The sequence below is a fragment of the Jaculus jaculus genome, chromosome 3 (genome assembly GCF_020740685.1).
Source record: "Jaculus jaculus isolate mJacJac1 chromosome 3, mJacJac1.mat.Y.cur, whole genome shotgun sequence".
Classification (NCBI taxonomy): domain Eukaryota; kingdom Metazoa; phylum Chordata; class Mammalia; order Rodentia; family Dipodidae; genus Jaculus; species Jaculus jaculus.
Window position 1 is genome coordinate 154,556,661 of NC_059104.1, and position 16,445 is coordinate 154,573,105.

Here is a 16,445-nt window from a genome sequence, read left to right on the forward strand (position 1 = left end):
ACAGAATCCCTTCGTGTAGCACTTTGACGAGTCAGTCTGTGACCTAGTGTCTCTCAGGTTATATTGCGGAAAAATGAAAATTAAAGAGTTGCTGAGGAAGACAGCCTGAGCTTGCCTTGGCATCTCATAGCCAACCCCCTTCTTTCCTAAAGGCAATATACTCAGTTTTTTAAACGTCCCTTTTTACACACCTTCCCATCCCTTGTGCTAATTGCTGCTGCTAACTATCCCATATCTGCTTCTGGAAAGCTTGCTTGCTTCTTTTTGTCACTGAAACTGTAGACTGAAAATGCAGGCGGTGGTCAGCCAGAGTGTCTCAAGAGCTATTCTGGATTCCATACTTGTTTTCACCCAATTTTATGTTGGGCCAACGTCTGGAGGTATGTGTCCTGCATCAGCTACAAGGCAGTTTCTTAAATTTTAACTCTGGGAACACAGGGTGTTGATTTTGACGTTTTGCTGAGGAAGTAAGCACTAATAACATCCATCATATTTTCTAACGAGAGGTATTAAACTGACTGATGAGTAACACAGGCCTCTGCTGGGCGCCCAGCCTAGTTCCCTCCCCTCTTCTCAATGGGTGTGGCCTGGGCATGCCCAGTGCAGTGTAGCTCTGGGAATGCTGGCCAGAGAGGATAGTAGGTGTTTATTGGGTTGCTTCAGTCAGGAATTGCCCAGCTCATTGGTGATCCCTCGCTCCTTGGAGCTGTCTGGTCTTGGCTGGACTTCTTTCTCACATCCGTGTCAGCGCTCTTTGGGTGCCTAGCAACGTTGTGAATGACTTTGGGTTGAAGACTTAGCTGACTTGGCTTAAGATATCAGGAGGAAGTCTCATCCGTTCCCTAGGTCAGCAAAATATTTGCTGATATTTCTGCTGCATGCTCTTCTCCTTGCCCAGGGGATGTTTGTGATCGTCTTTCCTATCCATCTCGTTGGTTGGCTGGTCAGTCTGCTGCATGGCACTTCTTTAAGGTTGGATCAATAAAAGAATTGAAAGGTACTAGCAGTTGTCAAAGATATGAAGGAATCAGCCTTGCTGTTTGGAATTTGTTTTTTCTCACACTAACACTGTCCTCCTTCATTATCACTCTCTGCCTCTTCTGTACCCTGCCTCCTTTATTCATTACCAGCTCTAGGAAGCAACAATTCCTGGGAAAGCATATCTTTTTTAGCTGGGCCTCTTCTCCTTGGTGGTCTTCCTAAGCAGCAGACTATTTCCCAAGACAGGCTACCTGCAGTCAGCGTGTGAGCAGCTGAACCTCTGAGAAGTTCCATTTCCATATCCATCACATGCCATATTATAATCTGCTGCAGGCCAGAGGACTCTGCTGTCCAAAGGGGAGGCCGGACTCACTGCCAAGGGTCCTCTGCACATTCCCTTCTCTTTGAGGCACTGGAATCTTTGTCTCTGGTACACTGAGGCAGAACTTTCCTGACACCAGTATGTGGACTTTGACCACCACTGTGAGTCAGAAAGGACCTCAGGCTTTTCCAGCTGTTTTCTAAAATTTGCCAAACCTGTGTCTGGATTTACTGAACACTTGGTTTGTCTTTCTGTGTCATTACCCTCCCACTTCTCTTCCTGTCATCCAGCACCCTCAGGGGAAATGAGTTTTCTAATTCTAACTGTTGTATTTTGTGACTTTGTTGTTACTGTTTTGCTGTGAAGCACATGCATCAGATGTGGGAGGTAAGGAACTATCTCACTGCTTCTGCTGCCTCTTTGTAGCCATCACCATCTTGTCTCTTCTAACTTCGGTTTTGCTCTGTCCTGCTCTATAAAAGAAAGATAAAAAAGCTTGAATAGATGGAGCAGGATAGACCTCACAGCCAGATTGGCTGGGTTCTGAGGAATAATTTTTTTCTTTCTCTTGAAGGGGGAAAGACTTGTTTTTCATTGACACATGTAGAATTCCCTAGCCATGGGAGATTGAAGTTCTGGACTATTGCCACTGAATATACAATGTATGGAGAATATAAAATTTTGAACTACAGAAGATGAAAATTTGCTGTTGGCTACTGCTGTGTCTAATTAGTATTTCAAAGGAGGACCATTTAGGTGTTGTAAATAGGAACTGAATGGGTAGACTTATTATACCTATTGACCTGGGATTTGTGGTGTTTCCCTGTCTTTTTAAAGGTCTAAATAGAGGGTTGTCAAAAACATGTACAATTTTAAAATATGAAACATCACGATTAAATGTGAGCTAGTTTCCTGTGAAAAGAGTAATACATATTTATGACTGATTTGCTCTTCTCCTTCAAACCTTCTCTATTTTAGGGTTATATCGTTCCTAAAAGATTTGAAAGTTTTCATAGTAATATTTCATAACTGGTCATTTGCTAATTCATTTTCTTTATTTCTTTCATGAAAATGTGAGATGTCACACAAAATCACGTGTGTTTGTGACAAATCCCAAGCTGGTTGCATTTGGCAGGGAGAGCTATGCTGGAGGTGGAGTGTCCCCTTGGCCCAGCCTTGGGTTGCTGTAGCCAAGCCACAGCTATCCACAGATTCGCTCACTCTCTTGTTGCTTTCTTCAAACTGCTGTGGCAAGATGTGTGATGCCCACCCTGTGCCTTGTCATTCTTTCCTACAATGATAAAAATTCTCCTCAAGTCTGTAAGTCAAAATAAACCCTTTCCTTGGATATTCTGCTTTTTGTTAATCTTTTTTTTTTTTTTGTCAAAACAATAAGAAGGAAACTGCTACAAGAAAACAAACAAATAATTGAGATTATTTGCTGGGCACTGTATCTTGGAAAGTATGTGAGCTACAGAGGAAAATTCAAACATAGCTTCCCTGAGAGTCTTCATCGTAGTATGGCAAAATAATATTAGGTAGCAAACACAGTTGGCTATGAACCTTCCAGAGATTCATCTCAATCCTCAAAATTGAAGGAATAGAGACACCTAAAGTATAAATACGCTCCTAGAGGAAGATTTTTGTGACCCATGTTTTTAAGACCAACATGGGGCTATAGAGGTAGCTCAGCAGTTAAAGGTGCTTGCTCGAAAAACCTGATAAAAGAAAATACATGCAGTAGTCACCTAGATAGAGAAACTAGTGTTCTAAAGCTACATGGCCTATGTGTGTCTGTCAGCCTAATGTCTCACCACAGGATGCCTTTACCTCTCTCTAGCTAATGAAGATGATTATTTTCAACCTGAGTCTGAAAACAGTTATGATAACAACTATAATTATAGCAGGACGCACTAGGCCATGCCACATGTCCCTTAACTTATTCTTAGTTTATAGGCTTTCCAATGCCAATGGTGATTTTTTTTTTTAACCATGTGTGTAATCTACCTAGAGGGTTTGCATTATCAGAATGACTCCTTGAGGTTTACATTCAATTATTAATGAAAATGTTTAACTTTTTCTAAGAATTTTTCATTAACTAACAGCCATACTTAATCATGTTAAAAATTCTTTTTTCTTGAAGGTTATACTCTTGTTCATTCATTTATTTATTTATTTCAGAGCGACAGATACAGAGCAAGAGGGAGAGAGAGACAGACAGTGAGAATGGGCACTCCAGGGCCTCCAACCACTACAAATAAACTCCAGACAAGTGTGCCCCCTTGTGCATCTGGCTAACTTGAGTCCTGGGCAATCAAGCCTTGAACCAGGGTCCTTAGGCTTCACAGGCAAGCGCTCAACTGTTAAGCCATCTCTCCAGCCCATGGCAGCAATTCTTTTATGTCACTGCTAATATCTCTTTCTCTCCCTCTCTTTCTCTCTCTCTCTCTTTCTGTGTGTGTGTGTGTCTGTGTGTGTGTGCATGCATGTGTGTGTGCATGGCAGGGTCTCTTGCCCTGCAAATGGCCCATCTCATTTTTCAGGCTTTTATAAGCATTGCCTTTAAATTCTAAGTAGTCTTCTCAGCCTTATAGTCATTTTTACAAAGGGTTAATAGGCAATGTCCAACTTCCTCATTATACTGTTATGCTTCTTTTGTATGTAAAGTGAAAAATCAACCATCATCTTGTTCAAACTGAAGAGAAAGGGACTCAGCCTATGTGGGTATACTCTGGGAACTTCAAAATCATTTTTACCTACAAAATCTTTGAAAAATGTACAATCTCCTAAAATCTATACCAAATGTTCAATATATCACCTTTCCATTTGTGACTGGTAATCATGACCTTATGTGAAAATTGGCTGCGATGTGCTTGACTCTTAACTTTAATCACTAGCTAAACATGATTGACTGGTTCAACTGTATTTCTATCTCATGAAATGACATAAAACTAAACATAATTACATAATTCTAAAGACATTCCTTAGTTAATAACTGCTAAACCATGAAATAAATAATTAGGTTTGACCCAGTATAGCCCTCACTGCTAAGCTCCCTCACTGTAGTAGATTGAATATAAATGGCCCCATAGACTCGTCTACTTTTCATTCACTCAACTTCCTACTTAAGCCTCTCATAGACAGAGGTCTGCTAGAAGTGTGTCACTGGGAGTGGATTTTGAGTTCAGCCCTACTAGGTGTATCAAGAGCCAACCTGAATTCTTGCTGTTAGTGCTTGATGGCTGTTGCTATGAATGTTCTCTCTCTGGGGTGGATGTGTAAAGTGAGCCAGGTTCTTTTGTCATTGATGGTGCTTCACTTAGAATCCCCAAGCCTATAATAAATCTTTTCTTCCCTTAAGATGCTTCTGGTCAGATGTTTGTCCCAGCAATGCAAAGGTAATTGCAAGAGAAAATTGGTACTGAGGAGAGGGGTTATTACTATAATGAATCCGATCATATGGGTTTTGGTTTTTTGGAAAGTGTTTGCTGGGTGAATATAGAAATATTTGGGACTTTGAACTGGAGAAGACTTGCAGTGCTATGAAGCAGAGCTTAATGGACTATTCTGCTGATATGTTGAAAATGCTAAATACAGAGAGAGTTGTGGATTGTGAAGGTTTGGCTTGTGAATTTTCGAAGAGGATAAAGCGAACTTTGTTGGAACTTAGGTACTGGTGGAAAGACTGCATGCTTTCTTCCATCTAGTCTCTGAAATTTGAGCAAATTCAACTTAAAAGTAATTGACAGGTGTGTTTGGCAGAAATAGAGAACAGAAAAATGTAAAAGATATAAGTTTTATCGTAGGAAAAGTTGAAATAAATTGAAGTTACAGGCATAGAAACTGGCTTTAAGTTACTTAAACTCTAATTATTAAGCAAATGAGCACCATTAAGGGTGAGCCAGATGTTTTGCAATGGGACAATGGAAAATACGTCTAGGGTGAAACTCTACTATGAGGGACTCAAGCAAGTAAGAATACAATTCTTTTGAAAGGAGGTGGCTGGAAGGAAGATTTCTGGAGTATCTTACTCTTCTAGGTCAAGCTATTCCCTCTACCCCACTGAGTTTGAATTTACAGATTTTACTATGACATCCACTTGACATTAGCTTTGGAAGCATAAAAAATTCACATGGTTCCAGGGGACACTGAAATGTGGTAATGAAAAACAGATTGAAATCCTTCTGTTGAGACCAAGTATAGGTCATTGTATGGAGCTATGAAGATAAACCATAGTTTGCATTGAATACATGAAGATGTTTGGATATACCAGTTCTGCGAATAGCTGCCCTGGAGAGATGCTGGCTTGGAAAGGAATTTTGCTGAGTCTTGAGTAGCACAGATGGATGAGCAAAATTGGCAACTCAAGCATTACTACTGACACATGTTGCACTTGGAACTGTAGGTGTTGGATGTTTCCCTGCTGGCTATTAATTTTTGCATTGGTATAGTCTTTCCTTGTTCCTTTTTTGTGTTATGGGAATGTTTTATCTGTTCCCTTAGGTGTGGCAAGTATTTAAATTGTGTTTTGATTTTACAGGGCTCACAGTTAAAGGACTGTTCTAAATTGCAAATGGAACTTTTCAACAGGGATAAAATTGTTAAATACTATGTGGACTTTAGAAATTGGACTGAGTGCATTTTGCATTGTGGGGTGATTATTAATCTATGGAAGTCAGGGATGTAATGTGGTGGTTTGAATATAAATGTATGTCCCTAAAACATCAGTGTTTTTTGTTTGCTTGTTTGTTTTCAAGGTAAGATCTTGTTCTAACTCAGAATGACCTGGAATTCACTGTGCAGTTTCAGGGTGGCCTTGAACTCATGGTGACCCACCTACCTCTGCCTCTCAAGTAGTGGGATTAAAGGAATATGCCACCATGCCTGGCTCAGAACCTCAGGTATTTTTTTTATTAAGCTTCTGATTTAGTATTTAGCAGGAAGAGGCCTGCTATAGTAGCTGTGTCACTGGGGCTGTATCGTGAGCCCAAGTCTACTAGGCTTGTCAAGAACCTGCTGGATCTCTGGCAGTTTGTTTTGTCTCTCTGCTATGAGATAACGAAGTGAGCCAACTTCCTATGCCATGATGAAGCCACCCTGGGAATTTGTAAGCCTGAAATAAAGCCCTTCCTTTCCATAATCTCTGTCTCACTGGGTGTTTGCCTCAGTAACAAGATGATAGCTACAATATACTTGGTGTGGGCCTTTGATTTCATATTTTATACATAGCAAGATCTCGCTTGCTGGGGACTGACTACATTGTGAGGAATACCCTGGCCTTCTCGTTTTAAATAAATCATTTTTTTTATATATTTGTATACTTCTGCATCATTTTAAAGTATTGTTTTATTTGGAGTGTATAAAAATAACTGTAACTACCACTAACCCAAAGATGAAAAGTGTTATCACCTAATATGCAAGGCTTAGGACAGAAATTTAGTCACCCTGTTATCCCAATAATATATTTTGAAATACCTTGATCTAAGATACTTTATGTTCAGTTTTTATTAAATTTCATGATAATGGAACAGGAATGTGACATTTGGGCAACTTAAATCTGTATTCCTGATCTATGTTAATTCATATTTGACTCCATAAAAAATTCTCATTCCCTGTGAGGAATACTGCTTTGGGGCTGGGGAGATGACTTAGCAATTGAGGCACTTGCCTAAAAAGCCAATGGACCTTAATTAAATTCCCCAGGATCCATGTAAGCAAAAGGCACAAGGTGGAACATGCATCTGGAGTCCTTTTGAAGTAGCTGTAGGCCCTGCTCATTCTCTCTCTCTCTGTGTTTGTCTGCCTCTCTCTCAAATAAATAAAAATGTTAAAAAATGATGTTTTGAGGGACTGTTTTCACAGGTCCCTCTGGTGGTCTTGGGACTATTCTAATTGAAGAAGTCCATAGCTAAAGCCAACACAAACAGGTGGGGATTATGTTTAAAGTCCAGGGATAAAACTCCCCAGGTAATCTGATGTGGCCTCAGGATGGGGTCCTCAACATCAAACAAAGTCTGACTATGTGGGTATAAGGTAATATAACAGAAAACATCCTTCAGGTCTGGGACTGAATGAGTGGTCCCAGAGGGAATATGAGGAGTTAAGACAGTATAGAGGTTGAGAACTACAGGATGAAGGGGGACTACCACTTCATTTATTAAATGGAGATCCTGAACTAGTCCCCATTTGTTTTCCCCTTTTTGGACTTGAACTTTTGTTAGAAGTTTAGTTCTTTTTTTTTTTTATCTTTTCACAATTTTTATTAACATTTTCCATGATTATAAAAATTATCCCATGGTAATACCCTCTCCCACCCTCACTTTCCCCTTTGAAATTCCATTCTCCATCATATTACCTCCCCATCTCAATCATTCTACTTACATATATACAATACAAACCTGTTACGTACCCTCTTCCCTTCTTTTTTCTTCCCTTTATATTTCTTTTTTAACTTACTGGCCTCTGCTACTAAGTATTTTCCTTCTCACACAGAAGCCCAATCATCTGTAGCTAGGATCCACATATGAAGGAGAACATGTGGCACTTGGCTTTCTGGGCCTGGGTTACCTCACTTAGTATAATCCTTTCCAGATCCATCCATTTTCCTGTAAATTTCATAACTTCATTTTTCTTTACCGCTGAGTAGAACTCCATTGTATAAATGTGCCACATCTTCATTACCCACTCATCAGTTGAGGAACATTTAGGTTGGTTCCATTTCCCAGCTATTATAAATTGAGCAGCAATAAACATGGTTGAGCACGTACTTCTAAGGAAATGAAATGAGTCCTTAGGATATATGCCTAGGAGTGCTATAGCTGGGTTATGTGGTAGATCAATCCTTTTCTGTTTTAGGAACCTCCACACTGATTTCCACAATGGTTGGACCAGATTGCATTCCCACCAGCATGTAGAAGGGTTCCTCTTTTTCCCCATCCTCGCCAACATTTATGATCCTTTGTTTTCATGATGGTAGCCAATCTGTCAGGAGTGAGATAGAATCTCAACTTGAACTTTTGTTAGAAGTTTAGTTCTTCAGTATTTTAATTTTTATTTTTTAAATCTATTTTTATTAGATATGGACATATGTAGTGTGTAAACAACACATTTTGGTACCATCATTTCCCTCCCCCCCCCCCTTTTCTGAAGAGGTCCTCTGTATTGGGGATTGTGGGTCATGCATTATGGGGGCAGCAGTCAGTTTCGGGTTAAGTCTCTGTGCAAAATGTCCCAACTTGTGGCTCTAACAATCTTTTTACCTCCTCTTCCACAAAATTCCCTGAGCCATGTTGGGGCATTTTAGTTCTATGTCAGTGATGGGTACTTAGGAGCTTCTGAAGCTCTGTTTTGGTAGATGTTGAAGTTCAGTTCTTTGGGTTATAATTATGGGCTAAAGTCCCTCAAATGTCTCTGGTTTTAGTGTACATTGTTTTCCTTGAGGGAAAGAAGTAGGATCCTTAAGATATATCTGGACAGGCAGTAGCCATGATGGCTTGACCTCTAGTTTCTCCATCAGTTCTGATGATGGGATGATCTACATTATCTTCAATTAAAAGAAGACATAGTTCCCTTCCTAGAGAAAAGATCAAAAATTATAGTCAACATTTAGAGTATGTAAGGTTATTTGAAGAGAGCAGTGGGTGCTTCTCTCTGAAGTCTGAGTTTCCTCACCATGGGATTCTAACTTGGTTTCCAGTACCAACTATGAGATTTCTCCCATGAGTGGGCCCCATGTACCATCAGAGAATAGTTGGCTACCTACAGAGGCTGTGTGCCACTATTGCACAAGAGTGTACTTATTATCCAGCTGGTTGAATTTGTGGTTTTCAGGGTCCTCTGCTTATTCATGCTGTTGGTGAAAATTGTTCTCCAGTAGCTCCATAGGGCTTTCCAGCAGTATGAGGGCTAGCCAGGAGGGAGCTAGTTTCCCTTTTTGTTTCAGCATGGTATTCCAATCCTGTGACCACAGCCTTAGGTGTCTTCAGTAATGTAGACTTTCCTTTTAGCTCTGGTAGCTAATCAAGTGTTTTAGAGTGGCTGGCACTGGGCGCTAGGAGGCATTGTACCACAAACAGCAACTAGAGTGGCTAGGTCCTGCTGGCAGCTAGTGGGCAATTCAGGATGTTCAGAGGAGTAAAAGAATAGCTGTATGGAAGGTACCACAAACCATTTTTCCTCTCTTCTACAGAAAATATCAAGTTGAGGGATTGTATTGTAATTAGGACTGCCCTGCACAGGCATTTTTTTTTTTTTTTTTTGCTATTTTCTAGAGAATATTGCAGCTAGACTTCCTAACATAAAAAAAAAAAATTAAAACCTCCCTTCTAAGTCTTTTTGGATTTTGTTTGATAATGCATTCAAGTGGTGATCTCGGAGGTATCTTGAAGGCAGCTCATTCTATCTGTACCAGTGAGGAGAAGAAGAAGATAGAAGGATCTTGGGTCAGGATGTGTACAATGTTGTACCATATTTCTAACTGGGGGATGCCATCTCCTAAATCAGGGTGTGGGGAAGGCATCCCACCTTAGGCCAAAACCAGACACCACAAAACACAGTCCATGTATGCCCCAGAGTGAGGTAAACCCAGGTGAGGATATCTGTGGCTAACCCCCGGCTTGGCTATCTCCTATTCCAAAATTTTCTCTCTCCTACTTACTAGGGAGTGGGTTCCCACCCCACCTCCTGCCAGTAGGAACCTCATACCAGGTCCCTGTAATCTTTTATGCACTCCAGTTACCTAAGATACCTCCATTCTTCATAACAACAATGGAAAAAAAAAAAAACATTTTATTTCTCTTAGGAAGGACTCTAAGATAGTGCAGAGAATAAGGAGTCCCAGTGGGTTAGGGACTCTATTCTGAACAGAAAGAGCTATATCTGAAAGATAGAGTATGTCTAATCTGGAAAAGAAATGCCCATAGTTCCAGGGTCTGGGAGAAACTACGGGCCCTTAGCAGAGCTGGTATTTGTCCACCAGGAAACTACTGGCTACCATCTTGACTATTCCTTCCTTTCTCCACAAGTCAATGAGCTTTGTTACAAGAGAAAGTGGACTTTTTTGGGGGGTGGTGGCAGCTAATGTGATGCACCAGTGTATGAAAGAGGGGGAAAGTGTAGGGGAGGTAAGTCAACAGTACAAAAGACAGGGGCCTTCAAAACAATTGTTCTTCAGCTGGCTGTCGTGATTTTTTTTGCCATCTTTTTTTCCCTGCTTATGCTTTTATGGTCTTCTGCTGTGGTGGTTAATTAAAAATGGACTGGCTGTAGGTCACTGTGAAATCAAGATGGAGCTGAGAGGGAAACCTCCTGCCTATTGACTAGCTGTCAGAATGCTGGAAAAAGCTTTTTTGCAGCATGCAGCCTTTTTGGAGAGAGAAATCATCAACTGTATTAAACATCAGTGGACCCTGAAACCCTTAAGGCTGACCAGCCATGCCAAATGTGCCAACTGATACATTAGTGGCATGTCTATTATAGGGGAAACCAACAGCTCTCTGATTGGACTGGAGGCCCACTCCATGGGAGGGAATGCATGCCTGGTACTAAAACCCTAGTCAAAAGCCTGTGGCTGGGGAGATCCTAAGCCCTAGGGGAGTATCAACTGCTGTTGTCTGCCTAAATATGCCCACCAAACTACCCTCTAAGCACATTTTTATACTTATATACGTGTTATGCTTATATATGCTTGTGCCCATATATTAATGTTGGTTAGAGAAGCTTCTCTTTTCTGACGGTGGTGACTGCTAGGATGACAAAAAGTCAACAGAGTGCTTAGAAGAAGTGACAGTGGAGTGCTCAGAACTAAATGAAGCATCTCATTCACACCCTCCAAGTCTCAGAGTTGATTGAGGAAGTGGTGGCAGAAAGAATGTTAAGAGCCTGAGGAAGAGTAGAACTGCTTACAGTGCTGTCTTCCAGACACAAAATAGCCTTGATATTCATAACCTCACAGTGCCTGATACTACCTATATAAGACTTTTGCAATAGGAAAGAAATGATGACATTAAAGTAGAAGAGAGATCAACTGGAAAGAAGAAGAGATTCGATGGACAGTGGTTTGGCAGGGGGTAAGTGGGAGTTGTAAGTAGGAATTATGATTTATTATCTATATTATGGAAGCTGTCAATAAAGGCTTAAAAAATATACACTGGATTCTGACTCTTTGCATTCTTGTTCTCCTGTGTCAGCAGTCCCATTGACTTATTCCTTACCTGCCCATACCCCCCCGCCAAACTCCACTCCTCACTACTATACAAGCTCTTAGGGAATCTAAATATAAATTTACCTTATAACTCTCATGATTTACACAAGATGGTACCAATAAAAATCATTTTTGTTTCCAGTGAAGGAAATAAACAAAATGAGTTTTTAAATGATCGTTTATGAAATCTTAGCTATTAAAAACGAGGGGCTGGAGAGATGGCTTAGCAGTTAAGGTGCTTGCCTGCAAAGCCTAAGGGCCCAGGTTTGATTCCCTAGTACCCACGTAAGCCAGATGCACAAATTCGCCCATGCGTCTGGAGCTTGTTTGCAGTGGCTGGAGGTTCTCTCTTTCTCTCAAGTAGAAAAATACACATTAGAAAATGACCAGTCCTTTTAGAAAAATAACCTCCTCAAGTGAGAAATGCTTGCAGGAGACAAGCACAAATGTGTGTCATGCCTTTGTTACTCAGATGCAAACTGTCTGCCGTTAAAAGTATCAAGTATATTCTTACTTTCTTTTTTTTTTTTTTTTTAATTTTTTGAGGTAGGGTCTCACTCTAGCCCAGGCTGACCTGGAATTCACTATGGAGTCTCAAGGTGTCCTCGAACTAATGGCAATCCTCCTACCTCTGCCTCCCGAGTGCTGGGATTAAAGGAGTGCGCCACCATGCCCAGCTTCTTTCTTGAGTGGTTATTTCTTCAGAGAAAATGTGAACATTCAACCTCCAACTTACCAAAGTTAAAAACTATAAAACTTCCTTGTGGTTTATGAGGCATTAAGATATGAAAGACACTTTAAACTGATACATGAATCAAATCTGTTAGCAGAGCCTTTGCAGCCACCTTCTCAGAGCACATTTTACATCACTGTTCCTCAGGCTGTAGATCACAGGGTTGAGGGCTGGAGGAAGCACAGTATATATCACAGAAATCACCTTGTTAATAACTGAAGGTTCATTTGAAGGGGACTTCAAGTAAACAAAGCAAGCAGTTATCATGAAGATGGTGAGAACAATGAGATGGGGGAAGCAGGTGGCAAATGCTTTTGACTGACCTTTAGTAGTAGGAATCTTCAGAGCAGTGGAAAAAATGTAAATATAAGAGATCATGACACAGATGAAACAAGAAATGCCTAGACACAAACCAATTCCAAAGCCGATATAAATTACCATAAGTGTGTCAGAGCATGAAATCCCCAGTAATGAAGGTATATCACAGAAAAACTGTGGGATCACATTGGAGCCACAGAAAGGCTTGGAAAATGTTCCAGCTGTGTACAAAGCTCCCAAGAGTCCCCCAGTGGCCCAGGAAACTCCTGCCATCAGCACACAGACACGACCACTCATGATGGCCTCATAGTGCAGGGGACAGCAGATGGCTACATAGCGGTCATAGGACATGGCAGTGAGGACAAATACCTCTCCTGCTGAGAAAGAAGTCATTAGAAGAATCTGGCAGGCACATCCTGGAATGGAAATGGAATTGTTGTGACTTAGGCTATTGAAGATGAAATTTGGGATTGGGACAGACAAAAGCAAGGCATCAATCAGGGACAAATTTTTCAGGAAGAAGTACATGGGTGTTTGGAGCTGCAGGTCCACAGTGATGAGAGTCATAATGAGAAGGTTGTTCATTAGAGCAGCCAGGTACATCACAAGGAAGAGCACACCACATACAGTCTGCAGGTCCTGGTCATCAGAGAACCCCACGAGGAAGAATCTGGTCAAGACAGTGACATTGGGCATATTGGATTTTTTTCACTGCCTGTCAAATTCAGAAGCAATTAGCAAAAACTAACACAGTGTATATTTATACTGCTCTACAGAAGCATTCAGTAAAAATGAAGCCAGAAGACTACATTAAATAATTCTGCATTTACTTGAAGTTTTTCTTTCCACAACTTCTTCTTATTGTTTTATTGTCTCTCACTTTTTCTTTCTTTCTCATTCCCTTCCTGTCTTTTTTTCCCCCCTCTTTCTCTCCTCTTCTTAATGATAGATATTTTACCTATGGCCTGGCTTTTTCAAAATAAAAAGCTAGGCTTGAGGGATGGCTTAGTGGTTAATGTGTATACCTACAAACCAAAGGACTTGGATTTGATTCTTCAGGACCCATAAGCCAGATGGATAAGGGCACACACACACTGGAGTTTGTTTGCAGTGGCTGGAGGCCCTGGTGCACCATTCTCTTTGTTTTTGTCCCCCTCTTTCTCTGTCAAATAAATAAATAAAAACAATAAAAAAATAAAAATCTATTTACATGTATAACATAGGAAATCAATTAATCTTGGTTGGTATTTAGAATTTTGACAGAAAAACTTTAGAAATGAATTTTTATGGTTTGAACACGGTCTGATTTTCATTTAGGCTGTAATGAATTGTTCTTTGATGAATATTAAACACATTTCAATTAGCTAGAAGACAGCATTTGAATGTTTTAACAATAAGGTCATAATAATAATAACATAATAAGGTTATAGGTTTGCAAATTTGATCATTATATAATGTATGCCATTATCACATATATCCACAATATATGTGGTTAGTATATACTGATATGATTAAATAACTTGGTAAAATACACAAAATAAAATACTAAAGATGAAAATGAAATGTAAGAAGTTTCATCCAATTTTGTGCCCTCGACCTTATCTTCGTACTAAGTGGCTATGACTTTACTAAACACAGATGTTGCACTAATGAGCATTTTATCAACTGTGATTGTATAGTGAATCATTAAATATTTTATAACAATTACAACTGAAATGCCGATGCTACTTTTCTGAAAAGCATTGACTTTACATTTGGCACAACATGCTCCTACTGGAAAGCTAAGTTTACTACAAAAGCTTGGAAACTCTCCCTTTGAGTTGCTTTTGTTTCATGTGCCTTAATCTTTGAGTCACATTGCTGCTCAACTCTGCAATAGGCATGTTTATATCTTTTAATGAGTGTTGGTCTCAAGATAGTAATCATTTCCTTTCCATGCAAAAAAAATTCTTAAAATCTGAAGATAGGAAAATAACAGTAACAAATAAAAGTAACAAAGGTATTTTCAAAAGCTTACCTAAGCTGCCACCTTTTACAATGTCATGTATTGAACCCTTAGACTGCCACATAAAAGTCTTCATTCTTTATCCTAACATTTATTAGACAGTGGATCTTATAGGTAGATCACTTAGCAATGAGACGGTTCCCCCACCCTGATCCCCTTAAAAGGGGTGATCATGACAGAGGACCAAATTGTCTCCATCTCCAGAATCACACAACTGGTAGATAAATGTCTTGCAAGGCAAAGTAAACCCTTCCAGGCAACAATTTCCTTTGGATTAGATGGGTATTGTTGCCCACACCCAGCTCCTGCAGATATTTTCCTTGTTATTGAGAAAGTACTGGGTGATCAGAGCTGAGACATGATCAACCAGACCACAGCTAGATTACTTGAGTATGCATAGTTCTTGCCATCCTTCCTTATGTAATCTGAAAGCTCTTGTCAGTACCCCCAAGCCAGGGCTCTGCAATGTAATTGATTAAACTCATTGATTGAGCATCCATTAAACTTGTTCCCTGACTTTCACCCATGTAATTTCTGTGTAAATTGCCCTTCCCTGACTTGCCAAGACCCCTTAAAGCCAGGACTCCTATCACATAAGACTCCCATAACAAAACAATTCAAACTCCTTTATCTTAAGAATATCCCTAACATTATTACGTGGAGCCAAATAGCCATATGTGGTAATTATGAAATCATACTAATGCTTGTGTTAAATTAAATACAATGGTACAAATATAGATTTTCTGTTCAATTTTTGTATTTTCTTAAGCTAATGAAATCATAACATATAGAACATTTTACTTATTTTATGGAGGAGAAAGATAAATTTTGAAATTTTTCTATCATTCAAACACATGTTTGTAATAGAGACACATCAGGGCTTCCTGGTGTTTGCTTTAATTGTGAAGGAATGCTTTAGGCATGCTTATCTTTTAATGAGTGTTGGCCTTGGGTAGTAAGGTGAGAGAGGACATCACAACAAAATGTTTTCCAATTGTTCCTCAGTATTTCTTGTTGTCATGTTACTTTTTGATATCATCCAAAGTGCTCTCTAACCAATATATTTTCTGTGTTTTCTAAGTATATATGTAAATTGTAGACTAATAGGGACAAGTTTTTATTACTTTATTCTTCAATGAAAAAAAATAATAAAGTGCCACATGTATCCATACAAAATTAAATGATAGAGACCACAGTATTGGAGGGGCTTGTTCTCTGTTAGAGAAAGCAAACAATAAAACTTAAAAGAAACCTAGAAAACATTAAAAAACTTCATATGGTGGCATGTTACGGAAAAGACGGGTTTTACTCTAGAGATTACCCTGTTTGAAAGGGATTTCAGGATGTGCTCACCAAAATGTAGAATAAAAGCATATAGACAAAGAATTGTGGAGAGGATATTGTAGAAGGCAACATAAAGGTGGCTCACATTTGGGTCACATGCCAAGCAGCTATCTGTGGAGAGTTTGTAGTGTGGCTGGAGAGGTGAGAATGCATTGCCATTCATTATCCCATTCCCATCATCGGGCAGGAGAAATACAAGAAGATAGGAGGAAGAAATATAAAGAAACAGCTGGTAAATGCCATTTTTTTGGTGTCCTCCCTAATTTCACAAGCAAGGCAGGGTGTGGTGGTTCACACCTTTAATCCCAGGTCCACCCTGAGGCTACATAGTGAATTCCAAGTCAGCCTGGGCTAGAGTGAGACCCAACCTCAACAAAAAAAAAAAAAAAAAAAAAAGCAAAATAACAACAACAACAAAATTTTGGAGCAGATTACATTTATCACTTTATCAATAGAAATTGCAAATTCTAACCTTAAAACATTTCAGATTCTTCAGTACTTAGAGGATTACTCATTGGACATATCCAGGCAGATAAATCTA

The 16,445-nt window shown here is 39.6% G+C and overlaps 1 protein-coding gene across 1 annotated transcript; it reads right to left on the minus strand.

Moving 5' to 3' along the window:
- Positions 1-12,327: 12,327 nt before the first annotated feature.
- On the minus strand, positions 12,328-13,251 carry LOC123459485 (olfactory receptor 14A2-like). The gene has a single exon (XM_045146118.1). The coding sequence runs from the start codon at positions 13,249-13,251 to the stop codon at positions 12,328-12,330; it is 924 nt and encodes a 307-aa protein (XP_045002053.1).
- Positions 13,252-16,445: the final 3,194 nt, after the last annotated feature.

Coding starts and splice junctions, on each gene's coding strand:
- LOC123459485 (XM_045146118.1), bottom strand. CDS start 13,251: ATGCCCAATGTCACTGTCTTGACCAGATTCTTCCTCGTGGGGTTCTCT.